The following is a 21,441-nucleotide window of genomic DNA, read 5'->3' on the forward strand; positions in this document are numbered from 1 at the left end:
AAAGGTTGACTTCAACAGCAGCCACAGCTCTCTCCTCATGCCCAGGCCGAGTCACTGGGACAGAGCTGACACAGAGCTCAGACAAGAACCATTTCCTGAACAGAAATCCTCCAAGAGGAGTGGCCTCAGCCCTGGGCACTCTCCACGACTCAAGACCCCAAAGACCTGGCTCACCGCTCCCCTGCTGCCACTCTCATTTGGCCTCTGCTCCCTTGCACATGTGCCACCGACCTTCCTGGAATCAGTTCAGCAGGAAAAGACCCTTGAAATTGAGTCCAACTGTTAATGCAGGACTATGAAATCCACCACTAAACAGCCAGATCTTAGAAACCTTTTTCTTGAAAAAGATCTAAATTTAAAATATAAAGTTTAACCTTTCCCTCAACACTACCAAGACCACCACTTACCCATGTCCCCAAGTGACACATCTACAGGGATATTAAATCCCTGCAGGGATGAAGACTCCACCACTACCCTCTGCAGTCTGTGACAGGAAGGACAACCATCTCCATGAAGGAATATTCCTTAATATCCAACCTAAACTTCTCCTGGAGACACTTGGACTCTGGATTCCTGCTCTCCTATGGGCCACTAAAAGGGAAACAAGTTTCACACCAACTTCATTACGACCTCCATTCAGATAACAGACATCTGTAGTTGTCATGCAAGAAAAACTTTATTGCGACAAAATAGTGAAAAAGCAGAAGCAGTCAGTGGAAGGTAACTGGGCTGAGGTGCAATCAGGGCAACCATCAGCCGAGGTCCTTTGCTTGCAGTAGGTTTGGCCAGAGCATCACAGCCTTCCTGCCCCACACTGGGAGCAGCCCAGCAGAGGTGCCCAATGGTGTCTGGCTTGGGAGAAGGGGTTTGCAGCAGAGGGGACTGGACAGAGCCAAAGGGGTGATGCAGAGCAGCCAGTGGAAGAAAAGGAAGAAGGGAGATGGGCCATGCTTGCAGGCAGCCCAGGCTGGCCCCTTGGCTGCTGCCTTGCTTGGTGGCCTGAGAGTAGGAGCTGGAAGCGCTGAGCACGTTTGAGAGCCTGGGCCCAGAGAGGCGCCTTCAATGCCTGAGATGTGTTCCAGGGAGTGGATGGTTGGTGTCAAGGGCGGTGCTGAGGGTCCTTAGCAGATGTAGCCACCCCTTCTGCCATAGCAGCCCAGGCCTCCCAGCCCATAGCCAAATCCACGGCCATAGCCAAGGCCATAGCCAAAGCCACCAAATCCACCAGAGATGGGCTGTCCCTGCACACTGAGTTCAGTGCCCACGGCAGCCGAGGAGGTGGATCCGACGGCGGTGTTCTGGGGGAAGGAGGTCATGATGGGTCCTGGCAGGGTGACCAGCACAGGGGAAGGCTGGATGACAACGCTGGAGTCCTGGCATTGCAGGGCACAGGGCTCGTTGCAGCTGTTGGCCAGTGGGGTGGGTCCGCAGGGTTGGCAGCGGTTGTAGCAGGCCATGGGTGTGGTGTGGAGGGTCCCTGGAAGAGAGAGGGGAGTGAGGCAGGGCAGGGGTGGAGGGGTTGAAGGGGCGGTGATGCAGGAGGGTGAGGTAGTGTGGAGGCTGTTGTGGGGCTGTGGGGAGGTGTGAGGGCTGTTGAGGCTGGGGCTGAGCGTGCTGGAAGAGAAGGGCCAGGGTGCAGGAGGAGGAGGGTCAGGGGCTTGAGGCTCACCTTGTTGTATGCAGGAGCAGAAGGAGAAGGTGTGAGGAGAAGTGTGTGGGGGAGAGAGGTGCTGGGGCCAGCTTTTATGCTGGTTGTGGAGGGGCGGGACAGCCTTGTCCCATGGCCTTGGGGCATTTTGCAAGCTGAAGCTCTTGGCTGGCCCAGTTGGTGAGTCATGAGGTGGGGAGTGTTTTCCTTCACAGAATTCTGCAGTGTCATGACCGGCTCCTGAGGCCATTTCCATCTGACCTTGGCGGCCGCTTTCATGGGTTGGTATTTGGGACGATTTGATTGTTCAATATGTGACAGGTCAGGATGAATAAACAACCAGAGCACAGCAGAGTTGCGATATCATCACTGAGGTAATTTTGTGGCACTGGTGTGCGGTGTTTTGTGGGTGCCTTTTGAAGACTGGGACTCTGTTCTGTGCCACTGGATTTCCATCAGTCATTGTGTTGCACCCAGGAATGCTGAGGGAGCTGCTGATGTCCTGGGGAGGTCACTCTGCAATTGCTTGGAAATGTTATAACACGTAGGAGTGTTCCTATGGATGGAAGGGAGCTCATGGTCTTGTGTCCTAAATGGGATCAAGAGAGAGGATCTGGAAAAGTAGAGGCTGGCCTGGTTGAACTTGTTCTGGTGTCACGGTCCATTCAGGTTTCTCATCTTTACCCGACATGTCGTATTCTGTCATTTAAAGCGTATTCCTTGTCCTCATTAAGAAATCCATTATACAAAGAACCAGCTCGGCTTGATCCCTTTTTTCCCAGGTTGGTCTGTCATGTCAATTTGTTTATTCCACATTCAAGCCATAAGGTTTCATATATCCTTTTAGTCTTATTAATCTCTTCTTGCTAGCAAAACCCAGTAATTACTAATGGTTGGTCAGCGTGGTCCTCTTCCCTCCTCTGCCATGGTGTGGGCATTGCTGTGTGGAATTCTGCAACTCCATGTCCTTCTTTTGAGGCCATGTCCATCTGACCTTGGAAGGAGATTTGAAATGTCTTAGAGGTTAAAGGCAGGTGTTGACGGCGTGTGTCATGGTGGGCTGAAGATGTGACCAAAGCTTTAGGGGCATAGGGTGTGATCAGTGAGGTCGCCCCATGGCATTGGTGTGTTCTGGTTTTCAGGAGCATTGTGAAGAGGGGTCCTGAACCATCACATCACTGTCAGGCTGGTCTGGCTTTGCAGGAGCACTGCTTGTGAGGAACTGCCCTTTCCATGCTGTTCTCTGCCTCCCCACCATGCTGCCAACACTCAGAGCCTGTCTGTATTCCTAGCCTTTCCTGTTGGAGATGGGAAAGCAATCCCTGTGATTTAGCAAGGCCTTCCATGCTCCCCAAAGTCTTGTGTTGGTTCATCCCGTAGCACTTGTCTCAGCTGGGACCAGCAAGGTCACACTGTGGAGTCCCAGTGCTGGACTGTGACTGACCCATGGAAAGGAAAAATGGTGAAGGATAAGGAGAGCAAGACACATGAAAAGCACAATTCCCCATCCATTTGTTAATCCACCCTTCAAACCCATGTGCCGGTGCTTTAGAAAGGTTGAGGGAGTGGCCTGTCCTGGTCCCCACCACTGGTGGGGCCCCACACTGGAACATGGATATGGAAATGATTGACCAAGAACACGACAGCGAGACCATGACACTGATGGGACTGGGGTATCCTCAAAATGAGGAGAAGCTGAGAGAGCTGGGAGTTCTTCCAGGCAAGAGAGAAGAATTCAAACGGGATCTGGTGTCAATATGCCATGGCAGGACCTCACTGACAATACCCCAATTCTCCTAAGATTTGGCTGAATCTTCCACATGTCCTAATGTCATAAACAAGATAATGGTCACCAATTCTCCGGATTAAGAGGTTCTGCCACCAAGGTCAGATGGACACAGCCTCAAGGGGAGAGCACAGAATTGCAGGATTGCATGAATGAAAACACTCCCCAGCTCATGACTTGCAAGGTTGGGCCAGCCAAGAGATGCTCCTCCAAAATGCCCCGAGGGCAGGGCCCAAGGCTGCCCCGCCCCTCCACAACCAGCATAAAAGCTGTCTCAGTGCCTCTCTCCCTCACACGCTTCTCCTCACGCCTTCTCCTTCTGCTCCTGCTGACAACCAGGTGAGTCTCAAGTCCCCGAACCTCCTGATCCTGCACCCCCAGGCCCCTCTCTTCCAGCAGGCTCGATCCCAGCCTCAGCAGCCCTCACGCCTCCCCACAGCCCCACAACAGCCTCCACACTACCTCACCCTCCTGCATCACTGCCCCTCACACCCCCACACCCCTGCCCTGCCTCACTCCCCACTCTCTTCCAGGGACCCTCCACACCACACCCATGGCCTGCTACAACCGCTGCCAACCCTGCGGACCCACCCCGCTGGCCAACAGCTGCAACGAGCCCTGTGCCCTGCAATGCCAGGACTCCAGCGTTGTCATCAACCCTTCCCCTGTGCTGGTCACCATGCCAGGACCCATCATGACCTCCTTCCCCCAGAACACCGCCGTCGGATCCACCTCCTCGGCTGCTGTCGGTAGTGAACTCAGTGTGCAGGGACAGCCCATCTCTGGTGGATTTGGTGGCTTTGGCTATGGCCTTGGCTATGGCCGTGGATTTGGCTATGGGCTGGGTGGCCTGGGCTGCTATGGCAGAAGGGGTGGCTACATCTGCTAAGGACCCTCAGCACCACCCTCGACACCACCAACTTGGGGTTCTGGCAACAGCTCCACCTTGCCTGGTGGTTGCCCTACTTGCTCCTCACACTGGATCCCTTCTTCTTTCTCCTGTCTTCTCATTCTTTTGCCTCAATAAAGTTGTCCTGCATCAAAGACTCAGACGCCCCCTGTTCTTTTGTAATTCCAGTCATCTCACATCCTCACCAAGCACATTTCACAGCTCAACAAGACATTGGGGTATGTGCAACAACACCTTCCCTCACAGATATGTAAAAACAACTAATAAAACAGTCTGGCAAAGGAAGCACAGGATGGGACACCTGCCGGAACATGACACACACCCATCACCTGATGCACCAAAGCTCTCCCAGGCACAGCTCTGGTAAAGTCTTTCATGTCAGTACACACTTGATGAACTCTCTTCCCCACCAGGACTCTTGAACCCTCCCAGCAAACTCTTCCACTTGGCCAGAAACTCTGGAGTGCAAGTGCTTCAACTCCCCTGCTCAAGCAAGAGCAGGATTTCCAGGACCATGGACAGTTTAGTGCTGGATCTCCCAGGAAAGGCACTCCAACACCTCTTCCTCTCTGTGGCCTCACAATGAAAGATTTTTGCCTTCTTTAGCAATTGCATTCCATCTGTTTTCCCTTTGCTCTTTCCTTCTCTTCCTGCATGTGTGCACTGCTGAGAATAGCCCGGCTCCCTCGACATCATTCCCTGCCATCAGGAATTTGCACACACTGATGACACCCCCCTGTCCACCCTTGTGCCCTGGGAGTCCCAGCTCTCTCAGTTTCTCCTCTACAAATGATTCATCAGCCTCTTTGGAATCTTGGGGGTGCTGAACTGGTCTTGATTCACTAAATCAACTCCATTTTCCCACTGTGGAGACAAAGGCTGCCCACAACACCTCACATGGGACCTCACCAGTGTTCAGGAGACACCAAGAGTCACCTCTCACTGCCTCATTACAACACTTCTCCCCAGTTCTGATCTGGAGACTGGGAGTCCCTTTTCCCACAATGATGCAAGGACACCTCCTGCTCCATTTCTTCTAACTCAGAACCACAAAGGCTTTTTCAGAGAAGAAAAGAATTGTTCCAACTGATACCCAGACATTCCTTCCTACCTGGGATGACTCCTCCCAAGAAAAAGCACTTGGCATCTGCCCATGCTGAGCTCCAGCAAATGTCCAGAACCCATCAGGTTTTCAGTGTTGGCCCAGTGGATCCAACTCCTGGGCTGCAGCACTGGAGCCTGGCTTCCATCAGGACTTCGGGACACTGACCACAAGCCTCCAGGTCCAGCTCTTCAGACATTTCTCAGGCCACTATGCTAGGCACTGACACAACCTGGACTTGCCTGGCTTGTTGGGGACCATGCAATGTTCTCAGCCAACAACCCTGGGCAACCTCCTAATCCTCATTCAGACAATTCCAAGTGGCCTCAGACCATGGCAATCAGCCCAAGTGAAGACCCAAAAGGCCCTGGATAGCAAAGCCTTTGAGGCAAGAGTGTCATCACCCAAGCACCCACTGAGCACGTCCAAACAAAAAGGTGAGGTCTGATGTCAGGCTTTGCCAACTGGGATAAATGCATGGACGGATGGAAGGCAATGGAAGGTGCAACACCTCCTCCTTGGCACAGCTGCAAAGTCCAGACCAGCCAGTCAGCACTGTGAGAAATTGGGGGTAACTTTTCAGAAGGCACCCACAAACCATGGCACACAAGGGCCACAAGGTGACCTCAGTGATGACATCCCACCTCTCCAAAGCTTGGGTCACATCTTCAGCCTCCCCTGATGTGAACCATCAACAAAAGAATTTGACCTCTTAATACTTGCAATTAAAAGTTGCCGCCACAGGTGCACAGGGCCTCAGGAGCAGGACGTGGAATTGCACAATTCCACAAATACACACACACCTACCTCATCAGAGAAGAACAGTGGAGCTCACTGATGGTCCGTTAGTAATTATCGGTTGTTTGCATACAGGAACACAACATTAACAATTACAGGTTATGAGTTATGAAACTTGTGGCTTGAATGCGGAATAAGTGAATTGATGTCACAGCCAGCCTGGGAAAAAAAGGGATCAAGCCCAGTTTGTTGTTTGTTTATTGGATTTCTTAACAAGGTCAAAGAATACAGTTTAAATGGCAGAGTACATTGTCATGTAAACTTGAGAAATCCAAATGGATCATAACGCTGGAACAAGTTCAGCCTAAATAACCTCCCCTTTTAAATATCCTCTCTCTTGATCCCATTCAAGACACAAGGGCATGAGTTCTTTTTCATCCATCAGGAAGCATTCCCAGACACCAGGAGCTTTCTGAGCGATTGCAGAGCGACCTCCCCGGGACATCAGCAGATCCCTCAGTGTACCTGGGGGCAACACAATGACTGATGGACATCCAGTGGCACAGAAGAGGGGCCCAGTCTTCACAGGGCACGCACAAAGCACAGCACACCAGAGCCACAACATGACATCACTGATGACATTGCAAATCTCCAGGGCTCTGGTTGTTTATTCAGCCCTCCTTGACACACATTGAACAATCCAATCTTCCCAAACACCAACTCATGAAAGCTGCCGCCAAGGTCAGATGGGCACAGACTCAAGGGCAGAACATGAAACTAGAGAATTTCAGGAACGAAAACACTCCCTACCTCATGACTCACCAGGCTGGGACAGGCAAAAGCTGCTGCCTGCAAAATGCCCCAAGGCCATGGGACAAGGCTGTCCCGCCCCTCCACGACCAGCATAAAAGCCTGCCCAGAGCCTCTCTCCCTCACACACTTCTCTTCACACCTTCTCCTCCTTCTCCTGCTGACAACCAGGTGAGTCTCAAGCCCCTACCCCTCATGCTCCTGCACCCCCAGGCCCCTCTCTGCCAGGACACACAGCCCCAGCCTCAGCAGCCCTCACACCTCCCCACAGCCCCACAACAGACTCCAAACTCCCTCACCCTCCTGCATCACCACACCTCACAGACCCACACCCCTGACCTGCCTCACTCCCCTCTCTCTTCCAGGGATCCTCCACACCACACCCATGGCCTGCTACAACCGCTGCCAGCCCTGCGGACCCACCCCGCTGGCCAACAGCTGCAACGAGCCCTGTGCCCTGCAATGCCAGGACTCCAGCGTTGTCATCCAGCCTTCCCCTGTGCTGGTCACCCTGCCAGGACCCATCATGACCTCCTTCCCCCAGAACACCGCCGTCGGATCCACCTCCTCGGCTGCTGTCGGTAGTGAACTCAGTGTGCAGGGACAGCCCATCTCTGGTGGATTTGGTGGCTTTGGCTATGGCCTTGGCTATGGCCGTGGATTTGGCTATGGGCTGGGAGGCCTGGGCTGCTATGGCAGAAGGGGTGGCTACATCTGCTAAGGGCCCTCAGCACCACGTTTAACACCACCAGTGTGGGGCTCTGGCAACAGTTCCTGCAAGTAAAGCACCTCAAGCTCATGGTCTCCCTGCTTGCACGTCACTGGATTCCTTCTACTTCTTTCTCCTGTCTATTCTTTTTTTTGCCTCAGTAAAGTTTTCCTGCAGCAAAGCCTGAGATGCCTCATTGTCTTTTTGAATTCCAATGAGCTCACATCCACACCCAGCACAATGCCAGACAGGCCATTGGTGTGGATGGAAAAGAACCACAACACCTCTCTTAGCAAAGACATCAACACCAGTAACAACCAAGACAGGCACTGGAAGCAGGGGAGCAGGGGACACCTTCCAGAACATGACACAAACCTAGGACCCACTACGCTTTGACGCATCCATGCTCTCCTGTGCATGGCTCTGGCAAAGTCTCTCTCTGGCAGCACACACTTGACAAAATCTCTTCCCGGCGGGACCCTTGAACCCGCCCAGCAAACAGGAGGAACACCATCATCCACTTGAGCACGAGCTCCGGAGTTCAAGTGCTTCATTCTCCTCTGCTCAAGCAAAGTATGCAAGGGCAGCATTTCCAGAACCATGGCCAGCTCAGTTTTGGATCTCCCACGACAGAAACTCCATCCGCTTTTCCACACTGTGACCACTCTCACACTCAAAGATTCTTTGGCCTTCTTTGCCCATGGAATTCCATCTGTTTTCACTTGCGCTCTTCCCCCTTGTGTGTGCACTGCTGAGAACAGCCGGGCTCCCTCAACTTCAATCCCTGCCATCAGGGATTTGCACACCACTGATGACACCCTCCTGTCCATCCTTGTCCCCTGCGAGTCTCAGCTCTCTCAATCCTCTAGGAATGATTCTCCAGCCATTTCAGTATCTTGGTAGCCCTGATCTAGACTTGCTTCACTAAGCCCTTGTGCTTCTTTCCCTGGGCAGCCCAGAACTGCCCACACCACCTCACACGGGACCCCACCAGTGCGCTAAAGAGAGGAAAGGCCACTTCTCCCAACTTCATGACAAGAACTGTCTGAAACCTATCTCGGGCAGTGGTGATGCCTTTTCAAGGAAGGAAAGGATTGAGACCTTGTGGTCCCTTTGCTCTCCACCAGCACCACAGGGTCCTGCTCAGCAAAGCATCTTTCCAGCCTCAGCCCCCTGCATGACCTGGGGCCCAGTGCCATTCCTGACCAGATGAAGAACTTCACATTTCCCTTGCTTGAACTTCAGGAGATTCCTTTAACCCTCAGTCTCCACGTCCCTCTCACTTGTGGCACAACCATGCATTGCCTCAGCCGCTCCATCATCTGCCAACTTGCTGATGGGACAACAGTCCCACTACCCATGTCATTGGTGAGGATCTTGAACAGGATTGGCCGCATGGATACAACTCTTGACCTACTTCCCTTGAGACTTGCCTCTATTGGCACTTTGGGCCACTGATCTGCAGCCTCTGGGCACAGCCCCGTAGCCACTCGCAGCCCACTCACTGCACTCTCAGGAAACCCAGACTTGCTCGGCTGCTCTGGGAGTGGAGAATGGCAAGGAGCCTCAAAGGCTTCACAAAAGGGTTGACTTCAACAGCAGCCACAGCTCTCTCCTCATGCCCAGGCCGAGTCACTGGGACAGAGCTGACACAGAGCTCAGACAAGGGCCATTTCCTGAACAGAAATCCTCCAAGAGGAGTGGCCTCAGCCCTGGGCACTCTCCACGACTCAAGACCCCAAAGACCTGGCTCACCTCTCCCCTGCTGCCACTCTCATTTGGCCTCTGCTCCCTTGCACATGTGCCACCGACCTTCCTGGAATCAGTTCAGCAGGAAAAGACCCTTGAAATTGAGTCCAACTGTTAATGCAGGACTATGAAATCCACCACTAAACAGCCAGATCTTAGAAACCTTTTTCTTGAAAAAGATCTAAATTTAAAATATAAAGTTTAACCTTTCCCTCAACACTACCAAGACCACCACTTACCCATGTCCCCAAGTGACACATCTACAGGGATATTAAATCCCTGCAGGGATGATGACTCCACCACTACCCTCTGCAGTCTGTGACAGGAAGGACAACCATCTCCATGAAGGAATATTCCTTAATATCCAACCTAAACTTCTCCTGGAGACACTTGGACTCTGGATTCCTGCTCTCCTATGGGCCACTAAAAGGGAAACAAGTTTCACACCAACTTCATTACGACCTCCATTCAGATAACAGACATCTGTAGTTGTCATGCAAGAAAAACTTTATTGTGACAAAATAGTGAAAAAGCAGAAGCAGTCAGTGGAAGGTAACTGGGCTGAGGTGCAATCAGGGCAACCATCAGCCGAGGTCCTTTGCTTGCAGTAGGTTTGGCCAGAGCATCACAGCCTTCCTGCCCCACACTGGGAGCAGCCCAGCAGAGGTGCCCAATGGTCTCTGGCTTGGGAGAAGGGGTTTGCAGCAGAGGGGACTGGACAGAGCCAAAGGGGTGATGCAGAGCAGCCAGTGGAAGAAAAGGAAGAAGGGAGATGGGCCATGCTTGCAGGCAGCCCAGGCTGGCCCCTTGGCTGCTGCCTTGCTTGGTGGCCTGAGAGTAGGAGCTGGAAGCGCTGAGCACGTTTGAGAGCCTCGGCCCAGAGAGGCGCCTTCAATGCCTGAGATGTGTTCCAGGGAGTGGATGGTTGGTGTCAAGGGTGGTGCTGAGGGTCCTTAGCAGATGTAGCCACCCCTTCTGCCATAGCAGCCCAGGCCTCCCAGCCCATAGCCAAATCCACGGCCATAGCCAAGGCCATAGCCAAAGCCACCAAATCCACCAGAGATGGGCTGTCCCTGCACACTGAGTTCAGTGCCCACGGCAGCCGAGGAGGTGGATCCGATGGCGGTGTTCTGGGGGAAGGAGGTCATGATGGGTCCTGGCAGGGTGACCAGCACAGGGGAAGGCTGGATGACAACGCTGGAGTCCTGGCATTGCAGGGCACAGGGCTCATTGCAGCTGTTGGCCAGCGGGGTGGGTCCGCAGGGGCGGCAGAGGTCGTAGCAGGCCATGGGTGTGGTGTGGATGGTCCCTGGAAGAGAGAGGGGAGTGAGGCAGGGCAGGGGTGTGGCGGTCTGAGGCGCGGTGATGCAGGAGGGTGAGGGAATTTGGAGGCTGTTGTGGGGCTGTGGGGAGGTGTGAGGGCTGCTGAGGCTGGGGCTGAGCGTGCTGGAAGAGAAGGGCCTCGGGGTGCAGGAGCAGGAGGATCAGGGACTTGAGGCTCACCTGGTTGTCAGCAGGAGCAGGAGGAGAAGGCTTGAGGAGAAGTGTGTGAAGGACAGAGGTGCTGGGTCAGTTTTTATGCTGGTCTTGGAGAGGCAGGACAGCCTTGTCCTATGGCCTTGGGGCATTTTGCAGGTAGCAGCTCTAGCATTGCCCAGCCTCATGAGTCATGATATTGGGAGTGTTTTCCTTCCTGCAACTCTGCAATTCCATGTCCTTCCCTTGAGGCTGTGTTCTTCTGACCTTGGCAGGACCTCCTGGTTGAGAGAATTGGTGACCAATGTCTTTCTGTTGGTGGCACATGTCAGGACACATAGAAGATTTAATTATAGATTTGGAGAACTGCAGACTCAACACTGAGGTCATGCCATGGCGTATTGACAACATCTCCTATCTCCATACTTGTCTCCTGCCTGAGCAAAATTCCAGCTCCCTAGTTCCTTCTCATTTTAAGGATGTTCTGGTTCCATCAGTGTCATGGTCTCCCTGCACCGCTCTTGGTCACCCATGTCCTTTTCCTTGTTCCACTGTGGAAGCCCACCAGTCATGGGTGAAAGGATGAACACTACCCTCTGCCTGCTTGTATTTCTTTTCCTAATCCTGTCCTGGTAACTGCTGGAGGTTTTTTTGCAGCAAAGGCTACATGGCCAAAGGCTGGATTAATCAATGGATGAGGAATTGTTCTCGTCACGTGTCTTGTTCTCCTTATCCTTCACCACGTTTCCTTTCCATGGGTCAGCCAGAGCCCAGCACTGGGACCCCACAGTTTGACCTTGCTGGGCCCAGATGAGATGAGCGTTATGGATGAACCAACACAGGACTTTGAGCAGCATGGGAGGCCTCCCTATATCCCAGGGATTGCTTTCCCATCTGCAATGGGAAATGCCAGGCCCATAGAAAGACATGGAGAGATGGCAACATGGTGGGGAGGGAGACAAGGTGATGAAAGGAGCAGTCCCTCACAAGCAGCACTCTTGCAAATCCCTGACCAGCCTGACAGAGCTGTGATGGTTTGGCCATCTTCACAATGCACTCACAAACCACAGAACATGAGTGCCCTGGGGAGACCTTACTGATGACTCCCAACCTCTCCAAAGTTTTGGCCACATCTTCAGCTTGCCCTGACAAGGCCATCAACAGCAGCCTTTAACCGCTAATACTTGCATTTAAATATTGCTATCAATTCAGATGGGCAAGACCTGAAGAAAATGGCTTTGAACCACAGAATTCCATAAAGAAACACCAGCACCATGACACAGGAGGAAAGAGAAGCTCACTGACCATCCACTAACAATTAGCTTTCTCTAAGAGGAAGAAAATATTAAGAATTTGAGGTTATAAATTATGAAACCATGTGGCTTGAATGCAGAATAAGAGAACTGATGTCACAGCCCAGCCTGGGCAAACAAGGGTTTGTTGTTTGTTTTTTGGACTTATTAATGAGGTCAAGGTATATGCTGGAAATGACAGTGTATGCTGTCGTGTAGATTTCAGAAATCCAAATGGACCATAACACTGGAACAGGTCCAGCCTGAACAGCCTCTCATTTTAAAAATCCTCTCTTTTGATCCCATTCAAGGCACAAGGCCATGAGCTCTCATCCGCCCATCAGGAAGTACTCCCAGGAACCAGGAGCTTTCCAAGCTGTTGCACAGTGACCCCCCAGGACATCAGCAGCTCCCTCAGCATTCCTGGGTGCAACACAGTGACCGACGGACATCCAGTGGCAGAGAAGAGGAGCCCAGTCTTCACAAGGCACCCACAAACCACAGCACACCAGTGCCACAAAATGACATGATGCCACAATGATGACATTGCAAATCTCCAGGGCAGTGGTTGTTTATTCAGCCCTCCCTGACACACATTGAACAATCCAATCCTCCCAAACACCAACTCATGAAAGCTGCCGCCAAGGTCAGATGGACATGACCTCAAGAGCAGAAAATGGAATTGCACAACTGCATGAAGGAAAACACTCCCAATATCATGACTCACAAGGATGGGCAGGCAAGAGCTGCTGCCAAAAAACTGCCCCAAGGCCATGGGACAAGGCTGTCCCACCCCTCCACAACCAGCATAAAAGCCTGCCCAGTGCCTCTCTCCCTCACACACTTCTCCTCACGCCTCCTCCTTCTGCTCCTGCTGAAAACCAGGTGAGCCGCAAGCTCCTGACCCTCCTCCTCCTGGACCCCTTGGCCCCTCTCTTCCAGCACATTTGGTCCCAGCCTCAGAAGCCCTCACGCCTCCACACAGCCCCACAACAGCCTCCACACTACCTCACCCTCCTGCATCACCACCCTCTTCAACCCCCACACCCCTGCCCTGCCTCACTCCCCTCTCTCTTCCAGGAACCCTCCACACCACACCCATGGCCTGCTACAACCGCTGCCAGCCCTGCGGACCCACCCCGCTGGCCAACAGCTGCAACGAGCCCTGTGCCCTGCAATGCCAGGACTCCCACGTTGTCATCAACCCTTCCCCTGTGCTGGTCACCATGCCAGGACCCATCATGACCTCCTTCCCCCAGAACACCGCCGTCGGATCCACCTCCTCGGCTGCTGTTGGTAGTGAACTCAGTGCCCAGGGACAGCCCATCTCTGGTGGATTTGGTGGCTTTGGCTTTGGCCTTGGCTATGGCTATGGGCTGGGAGGCCTGGGCTGCTATGGCAGAAGGGGTGGCTACATCTGCTAAGGGCCCTTGGCACCAGCCCTGACACCACCAGCTCGGTGCTCTGGCAACAGTTCCTGCAAGCAAAGCACCTCAGCTGATGGTCGCCCTACTCGCACCTCACAACAGATTATTTCCACTTCTTTCACCTGACTTCTCATGCTCTCACATCAATAAAGTTTCCCTGCATCAAACCTGGGACGCCTCCTTATCTTTTTGGTTTCCAGTGGTCTCACATCCTCACACAGCACATTCCTGAGCTCAACAGGCCACTGGGGTTACGTGGAACAGGGCAGCAACACTTTCCCTCACATACTTGGCAAAACAACTAATAACAAAGTCTGGCATAGGAAGCACATGAGGGGACATCTCCAGGAACATGTCACACCCCTCAACTGCTACACCAAAGGCTTTGACACAACAATTCTCTCCTGGGCACTAACCTGCAAAAGACACTCCATGTAGGCACACACTTGACAAACTCTCTTCCCACCAGGACTCTTGAAACCTTCCAGCAAAGAGAAAAACAACTTCAACCACTTGGCCAGGAACTCTGGACTGCAAGTGCTTCAACACCCCTGCTCCAGCAAGACCAACAGGAGCAGCATTTCCAGCACCACGGAAAGTTCATGTTTTCATCTCCCAAGACAGAGACTCCACCACCTCTTCCACTCTGCAGCCACCCTCACAATGAAAGATTCTTGTCTTTGAATGAAAGATTCTTTGCCCATGGAATTCCATCTCACTAGTGCCCTTGCTCTCTTGCCCTGCATGTGTGCACTGCTGAGAACAGCCAGGCTCCCTCAACTTCAATCCCTGCCATCAGGGATTTGCACACACTGATGACACTATCCTGTCCACCCTTGTCCCCTGGGAGCCACAGCTCTCTCAGATCCTCATCTAGGAAACATCTTCCAGCCCCTTTTGTATCTGGGTGGCCCTGGGGCACTGGTCTCACCGGGGAGCCCAGAACTGCCCTAAACACCTCACATGGGACCTCACCAGTGCTGAGCAGACACGAAGAGTCACCTCCCACTGCCTCATCACAACACTTTTCCAAATCCTGCCCTTGAATCTCGGTATCTCTTTCCCCACAGGGGTACAGGGACACCTTCTGCTCCATTTCTTCTCAGCCATAATGACAAAGGCTTTTTTGGAGAAGAAAACAATTGCTCCAAACGATACCCAGATGTTCCTTCCTACTTGGCATGACTTCCTCCTTTCTCCCAAGAAACAGCCCTTGGCAGCTGCCCTTGCTGAGCTCCAGCAGATTTCCAGGACCCATCATGTTTTCAGGGTTGGCCCAGTGGATCCAGATCCTGCACTACAGCACTGGAGTCTTGCTGCCATCTGGACTTTTGGGACACTGACCACAAGTCTCTGGGCCCAGTTCTTCAGACCTTTCTCAGGCCATCAGGCTGGGCACTGACACAACCTGGACTTGCCAGGTTGTTGAGGATCATGCAGTGCTCACCTCCAACAGTCCTGGGCAATGTCCAAATCCTCTTTCTGACAATCCAAGTGGCCTCAGCCCTTGGCAATCATCCCAAGTGAAGACACCAAAGGCCCTGGATATCAAAAGCTTAAAATTAAGAGGGACACTAAGACACCCACACAGCACAGTTAACAGAGAAAGGTCAGGTCTAGTATAAGGCTTTGCTGGGTGGGAGTAAGTTTGGAAGGCATAGAATGTGAGGGAAGGGGAAACAGCTCCACACAGCTGCAAATCCCAGAGCAGCCTGACAGGGCTGGGAGGGAATGGGGCCTCTCTTCGCAACACACCCACAAACCAGAGCACACCTTGCTGATGACAACCCCACCTCTCCAATGCATTGGTTGTTTATTCAGCCCTCCCTGACACTCAGCTTCCATGCAAACCCTCCCGAATACCAACGCACACGTAAAAGATGCCGCCAAGGTCAGAAGGACAGGGCCTCAAGAGAAGTTCATGGAACCATGGAATTCCATAAAGACACGCCCACATCATGACAGAGAGAGAGAAAAGGGAGCACACTGACCATCAGTTAGTAATTACTGGGTTTTGCTCACAGGAACACAATATTACAATTTACAGGATATAAATCATTATGAAAGCTGATGGCTTAAATGCCGAACAAGGGAATTGACGCCACAAACCAGCCTGGGAACAAAGGGATTAGGCCCGGTTTGTTGTTTGTTATTGGATTTCTGAAGGAGGTCAAGGAAAACACTTTACATGTACAAGTATGTTGAAATTAAAATGTGAGAAATCCAAGTGGACCATAAAATGGAACATGTTCAGCCTGAAAAGCCTTTCATTTACCAGATCTTGTGATCCCATTTAAGCCACAAGGGCATGAGCGCTCATTCATAAATCAGGAAGTGCTCCCAGACACCAGGACCTTTACAAGCTGTTGCACAGTGACCCCCCAGGACATCCACAGCTCCCTCAACATTTCTGGGTGCACCACAATGACTGATGGACATGCAGTGGCACAGAAGAGGAGTCCAGTCTTCACAGGGCACGCACAAAGCACAGCACACCAGTGACACAAAATGACATCACTGATGACATTGCAAATCTCCAGGGCAGTGGTTGTTTATTCAGCCCTCCCTGACACACACACTGAACAATCCAATCCTCCCAAACACCAGCTCATGAAAGCTGCCGCCAAGGTCAGATGGACATGGCCTCAAGAGCAGGACGTGGAATTGCACAACTGCATGAAGGAAAACACTCCTCAACTCAAGACTTCATGTAAGGCTGGGCCAGGCAAGAGCTGCAGCCTAAAAAATGCCCCAAGGCCATTGGACAAGGCTGTCCCGCCCCTCCAGGAACAGCATAAAAACCGGCCCAGTGCCTCTCTCCCTCACACACTTCTCCTCAAGCCTTCTCCTCCTTCTCCTGCTGACAACCAGGTGAGTCTCAAGTCCCTGACCCTCCTGATCCTGCCACCCTGGCCCCTCTCTTCCAGCACACTCAGCCCCAAGCCTCAGCAGCCCTCACGCCTCCCCACAGCCCCACAACAGCCTCCACACTCCCTCACCCTCCTGCATCACCACGCCTCACACCCCCACACCCCTGACCTGCCTCACTCCCCTCTCTCTTCCAGTGACCATCCACACCACACCCATGGCCTGCTACAACCGCTGCCAGCCCTGTGGACCCACCCCGCTGGCCAACAGCTGCAACGAGCCCTGTGCCCTGCAATGCCAGGACTCCAGCGTCGTCACCAACCCTTCCCCCGTGCTGATCACCCTGCCAGGACCCATCATGACCTCCTTCCCCCAGAACACCGCCGTCGGATCCACCTCCTCGGCTGCTGTTGGTAGTGAACTCAGTGCCCAGGGACAGCCCATCTCTGGTGGATTTGGTGGCTTTGGCTACGGCCTTGGCTACAGCCATGGATTTGGCTATGGGCTGGGAGGCCTGGGCTGCTATGGCAGAAGGGGTGGCTACATCTGCTAAGGGCCCTCAGCAACCGGACACCAACCACCCACTCCCTGCAACACATCTCAGGCATTGAGGATGCCTCTCTGGGCCAAGGCTCTCAAACGGGCTCAGCACTTCCAGCTCCTGCTCTCAGGGCACCAAGGGAGGCAGCAGCCATCAGGCCCAGCCCAGGCTGCCTGCAAACATCACCTTCTGCCTCCTTTTCTTCTCCTACTCCCTACTCTTCATCACCCCTTCCGCTCTCTCCCATCCCTCTGCTGCAAACCCCTTCTCCCAAGCCAGACACCATTGGGCACCTCTGCTGGGCTCTTCCCACTCCAGGGCAGGAAGGCCTTGATGCTCTGGCCAAACCTACTGCAAGCAAAGCGCTTCGGCTGATGGTCACCCTGATTGCACCTCACACCAGCTCCCTTCCAGTGGATGCTGCTCGTGACCTTTCACTGTTCTTTTTCCTCAATAAAATTCTCTTGCCTTGCAACCTGAGACGTCTCTTTTAACTTCTTCCTGACAAAGGTGTGCCAACCACACTTGGCACAAATCCATGTTTCCACAAGCCATTTGTGGAGGGTGCAAATTGCAGCAACACCTATCTTAGGAATCGCTTCTGCAGGTCCACTACCCACTAGGACACACTGGCACACTCTGTGCATCACATAGAAGCACTTCAGTTGCTTCAACACGGGCCTGGACACACTCATGCAGGTCTGTCCTTGACTCTGACACAAGCCCCTCATGGGGAGGTGTGTTCATTTTGACTGGACACCAGTTGCTCCAGACCCTCAGCATCTTGCAGGCCCATCAATAAATCCACTTGAGCAGCTCCATGTCTTCCTGATTTTCACATCTCAGAGTTGAACACACATCTCCAGTCTACCCAGAGCAGAGCAGAGGAGCAGAAACCCCCTCTCACCAGATGCCCACACCATGGGCATGTGCCCAGGACACAGGGAGTTTCTGGTCAGTGCATTCACCTGGCTGGGCATGTCCAGTTCTTCAGCCACCAACACCCCAAGTCTTTCTCCTCTGGGCTGCTCTCAACCCCCTTCATTGTCCAGCCTACAGCCATGTTTGGCGTTGTTCCAAACCAGATGCAGCTGCTTGCACCTGGCCTCGTTCAGCTTCATGAGACTGACAATATCCCACATCCCCAGCCTGTTCCAGCCCCTCTGGATGTCATCCCTTCCCTCCAGACAACCAACCACACCGCTCAGCTTGCTGTGCTCCATGGTTTTTCTGATCATCCCACTCAATCCCAGCATCCAGATCTCTGACAATGATGCAAAATTATAATGATCCCAGGGAGTCTCTGATGGTCACCACTCATCCCTGTTCTCCACACAGGGACATGGAGCCATTCACCACAACTCTTTGAGTGAGACCATCCTGACCATTCCTTATCCCCCAAATAGCCCTACTAATATCCACATCGCTCCAAGTTACAGACAAGGATGTTGTCTGGAACAGGAATAAAGGACTTGAAGAAGTCCAGGCACAGGATACTGCTCCCTCTTCCCTCATCCACCCATGCTGGAACCAATACCAACTCAACAAAGCTGCTGCCACAGTAAGATGGCCACAGCTTCAAGAGAAGGACATGGAATTGCAGAGTTCTGGGGGGCAAAACACTCCCAAGCTCATGACTCACCAGGCTGTGCCAGGCAAGGGCAGCTAACGTGAAAAATGCCCCAATGTCATGGGCAACGGCTGTCCCAAACCTTCAGCCCTGGATCATCCTCAAGGCTGTTCTCTGGATATCCTCCAGCAGAGTCTTGTCTTCCTAATTCCCGCCAAGCCAGAGATAAACAGAGTTCTCCAGTATCACCAGAGCAGAGCAGAGGGGCAGAATCTGCTGCACCTGGATTGGAGCAATCCCAAACCTGCAGGATACAGGCTCAGTGATGAGGGGATTGAGCCCAAGGAGGAGCACATGGGGTGTTGCTGGATAAAGAACTGCACATGGCCCGCCATATGAATACGCCAGACAGAAAACCCCCTGCGTCCTGGGCTCATCCCCGCAGCAGGTGGGGCAGCAGTTGAAGGGGGAATTCTGCTCCTCTGCTCCAAGCTGGGGAGACTGAAGTTGTGTGTCCAGCTCTGGGAACTGAAAACAGCGAAGACATGTTCAAGCAGAGCTGAGAATGGGCTCAGAAGATGATGAGGGTCAGGAGCAACCTGTGTCCAGACAAATGGAACACACTAGCCCTGACAAGATTGTGCCAGAGGCAGGGATAGACCTGCATTAGTGTATCCAGGTGTGTGTTTCAATAGCTGAAGGGTTTGTGTGATGAAATGGAAGAACAGACTGTGGCAGTGGGTAGTGGAACTGAAGAAATAATACCTAAGAGAGTTCTTGGTACACTTTTTCACGCACCCCAGTGGCCTCTACAACCCTGGCTTAGTGCTGGGTAAGATTGGAAGAGGCTTGGGACAAGAAAGAAAAAGGACTCATCTGAGGCTGCAATGCAGGAGAACTTTATTGAGGTAGAAGTGCAAAAAGTCATGAGAAGCCAGTGGAAGAGAGCTGGTCTGAGGTGCAAGTAGGATGACCATCTTTGGATGGAGCTTTGCTTGGAGGTTTGGCCAGAACATCACGGCCTTCCTGCCTCACAGTGGGAGCAACCCAAAGGAGGTACCCAATGCTCTCTGGCTTGGGAGAAGGGGTGTGCAGCAGAGGGGAGTGGCCAGAGCCAAAGGGGCGATGCAGAGCAAGGAGTGGGAGAAGAGGTGAACGCAAATGGGCCATGTTTGCACGCAGACTGGGAAGACCCCTTCCCTGCTGCCTTGCTTGGTGGCCTGAGAGCAGGAGCTGGAAGCACTGAGCCCGTTTAAGAGCATTGGCTCAGAGAGGCGGCCTCAATGCCTGAGATGTGTTCCAGGGAGTGGGTGGTTGGTGTCAGGGGTGGTGCCAAGGGTCCTTAGCAGATGTAGCCACCCCTTCTGCCATAGCAGCCCAGGCCTCCCAGCCCATAGCCAAATCCACGGCCATAGCCAAGGCCATAGCCAAAGCCACCAAATCCACCAGAGATGGGCTGTCCCTGGGCACTGAGTTCACTACCGACAGCAGCCGAGGAGGTGGATCCGACGGCGGTGTTCTGGGGGAAGGAGGTCATGATGGGTCCTGGCAGGGTGACCAGCACAGGGGAAGGCTGGATGACAACACGGGAGTCCTGGCATTGCAGGGCACAGGGCTCGTTGCAGCTGTTGGCCAGCGGGGTGGGTCCGCAGGGCTGGCAGCGGTTGTAGCAGGCCATGGGGGTTCCCTGGAAGAGAGAGGGGAGTGAGGCAGGGTAGGGGTGTGGGGGTCTGAGGGCCGGTGACGCAGGAGGGTGAGGGAGTGTGGAGGCTGTTGTGGGGCTGTGGGGAGGCATGAGGGCTGCTGAGGCTGGGGCTGAGCATGCTAGAAGGGAGGGTCCAGGGGTTCAGGATCAGGAGGATCAGGGACTTGAGGCTCACCTGGTTGTCCGTAGGAGCAGGAGGAGAAGGCCTGAGGAGAAGGGTGTGAGGGAGAGAGGCGCTGGGCCAGCTTTTATGCTGGTCCTGGAGGGGGTGGGGCAGCCTTGTCCCATGGCCTTGGGGCATTTTGCGGGCAGCAGCCCTTGTGTGGCCCACCTTGCAAGTCACGAGCTGGGGAATGTTTTCCTTCACGTAATACTGCAATTCCACGTCCTGCCCCTGAGGCTGTGTCCATAAGACCTGGGCGGCAACTTTAAGAAGTTGATATTTGGGTGGATTTGATTCTTCAATGTGTGCCAGGGAGGGCTGAATGAACAGCCAGAGCCCAGAAGACCTGCAATGTCATAATTAAGGTCATTCTGTGGCACTCATGTGCTCTGGTTTGTGGATGTCTTCTGAAGACTGGGCTCCTCTTCTGTGCCACTGCATGTCCATCAGTCATTGTGTGGCACCCAGGAATGCTGAGGGAGCTGCTGATGTCCTGGGGAGGTCACTGTGCAACAGCTTGTAAAGGTCCCAGTGCTTGGGAGCACTTGCTGATGGATGAATGAGAGCTTATGCCCTCGTGTCTTGAATAGAATCAAGGGAGAGGATCTGGAAAATGAGAGGCTGTTCAGGCTGAACTCGTTGCATTGTTATGGCCAACTTGGATTTCTGAAATTTACACAACAAACGTAGGATGTAATTTAAAGTGTATTTCTTGACCGCATTAAGTAATCTTAGAAATAAACAACAAATTGGGCCGTTCCCTTTGTTCCCAGGCTGGTCTCTGACATCAATCCATGTATTCCGCATTCAAGCCATAAGGATTCATAACTTGAAGGATATAAGTCTTAGTATTATGCTCATCTTAGCAAAGAACCAGTAATTACTTGCTCAACAATCTCCCCTTTCCTCCTCTGCCATTATTTGGGCATTTCTTTGTGGAATTCTGA

At 53.0% G+C, this 21,441-nt stretch overlaps 7 protein-coding genes across 7 annotated transcripts; 4 read left to right on the plus strand and 3 right to left on the minus strand.

Moving 5' to 3' along the window:
• Positions 1-657: 657 nt before the first annotated feature.
• LOC120409780 (feather beta keratin-like) lies at positions 658-1,703 on the minus strand. Its single transcript, XM_039550066.1, has 2 exons — positions 1,670-1,703; positions 658-1,477 (listed from the first exon to the last, which is right to left on the minus strand). The coding sequence occupies exon 2, from the start codon at positions 1,455-1,457 to the stop codon at positions 1,122-1,124; it is 336 nt and encodes a 111-aa protein (XP_039406000.1). The 5' UTR covers positions 1,458-1,477; positions 1,670-1,703; the 3' UTR covers positions 658-1,121.
• A 2,033-nt stretch (positions 1,704-3,736) lies between these two features.
• On the plus strand, positions 3,737-4,480 carry LOC120409781 (feather beta keratin-like). Its single transcript, XM_039550067.1, has 2 exons — positions 3,737-3,773; positions 3,968-4,480. Exon 2 carries the CDS (start codon positions 3,988-3,990, stop codon positions 4,321-4,323), a length of 336 nt encoding a protein of 111 aa, XP_039406001.1. The 5' UTR covers positions 3,737-3,773; positions 3,968-3,987; the 3' UTR covers positions 4,324-4,480.
• A 2,643-nt stretch (positions 4,481-7,123) lies between these two features.
• On the plus strand, positions 7,124-7,890 carry LOC120409779 (feather beta keratin-like). Its single transcript, XM_039550065.1, has 2 exons — positions 7,124-7,165; positions 7,360-7,890. The coding sequence occupies exon 2, from the start codon at positions 7,380-7,382 to the stop codon at positions 7,713-7,715; it is 336 nt and encodes a 111-aa protein (XP_039405999.1). The 5' UTR covers positions 7,124-7,165; positions 7,360-7,379; the 3' UTR covers positions 7,716-7,890.
• Positions 7,891-10,405: 2,515 nt separating this feature from the next.
• On the minus strand, positions 10,406-10,741 carry LOC120411772 (feather beta keratin-like). The gene has a single exon (XM_039569894.1). The coding sequence runs from the start codon at positions 10,739-10,741 to the stop codon at positions 10,406-10,408; it is 336 nt and encodes a 111-aa protein (XP_039425828.1).
• A 2,318-nt stretch (positions 10,742-13,059) lies between these two features.
• Positions 13,060-13,831, plus strand: LOC120409713 (feather beta keratin-like). The gene is made up of 2 exons (XM_039549383.1): positions 13,060-13,105; positions 13,301-13,831. Exon 2 carries the CDS (start codon positions 13,321-13,323, stop codon positions 13,642-13,644), a length of 324 nt encoding a protein of 107 aa, XP_039405317.1. The 5' UTR covers positions 13,060-13,105; positions 13,301-13,320; the 3' UTR covers positions 13,645-13,831.
• Positions 13,832-16,494: 2,663 nt separating this feature from the next.
• LOC120409720 (feather beta keratin-like) lies at positions 16,495-17,548 on the plus strand. The gene is made up of 2 exons (XM_039549458.1): positions 16,495-16,518; positions 16,713-17,548. Exon 2 carries the CDS (start codon positions 16,733-16,735, stop codon positions 17,066-17,068), a length of 336 nt encoding a protein of 111 aa, XP_039405392.1. The 5' UTR covers positions 16,495-16,518; positions 16,713-16,732; the 3' UTR covers positions 17,069-17,548.
• Positions 17,549-19,509: 1,961 nt separating this feature from the next.
• LOC120409709 (feather beta keratin-like) lies at positions 19,510-20,542 on the minus strand. The gene is made up of 2 exons (XM_039549314.1): positions 20,507-20,542; positions 19,510-20,313 (listed from the first exon to the last, which is right to left on the minus strand). The coding sequence occupies exon 2, from the start codon at positions 20,302-20,304 to the stop codon at positions 19,969-19,971; it is 336 nt and encodes a 111-aa protein (XP_039405248.1). The 5' UTR covers positions 20,305-20,313; positions 20,507-20,542; the 3' UTR covers positions 19,510-19,968.
• Between the last annotated feature and the right edge of the window lie 899 nt (positions 20,543-21,441).

Source organism: Corvus cornix, chromosome 2, assembly GCF_000738735.6.
Source record: "Corvus cornix cornix isolate S_Up_H32 chromosome 2, ASM73873v5, whole genome shotgun sequence".
Lineage (NCBI taxonomy): Eukaryota > Metazoa > Chordata > Aves > Passeriformes > Corvidae > Corvus > Corvus cornix.

Bases quoted from the DNA above. Each gene is read 5' to 3' on its own strand.
- LOC120409780 (XM_039550066.1), bottom strand. From the start codon at position 1,457: ATGGCCTGCTACAACCGCTGCCAACCCTGCGGACCCACCCCACTGGCC.
- LOC120409781 (XM_039550067.1), top strand. From the start codon at position 3,988: ATGGCCTGCTACAACCGCTGCCAACCCTGCGGACCCACCCCGCTGGCC.
- LOC120409779 (XM_039550065.1), top strand. From the start codon at position 7,380: ATGGCCTGCTACAACCGCTGCCAGCCCTGCGGACCCACCCCGCTGGCC.
- LOC120411772 (XM_039569894.1), bottom strand. From the start codon at position 10,741: ATGGCCTGCTACGACCTCTGCCGCCCCTGCGGACCCACCCCGCTGGCC.
- LOC120409713 (XM_039549383.1), top strand. From the start codon at position 13,321: ATGGCCTGCTACAACCGCTGCCAGCCCTGCGGACCCACCCCGCTGGCC.
- LOC120409720 (XM_039549458.1), top strand. From the start codon at position 16,733: ATGGCCTGCTACAACCGCTGCCAGCCCTGTGGACCCACCCCGCTGGCC.
- LOC120409709 (XM_039549314.1), bottom strand. From the start codon at position 20,304: ATGGCCTGCTACAACCGCTGCCAGCCCTGCGGACCCACCCCGCTGGCC.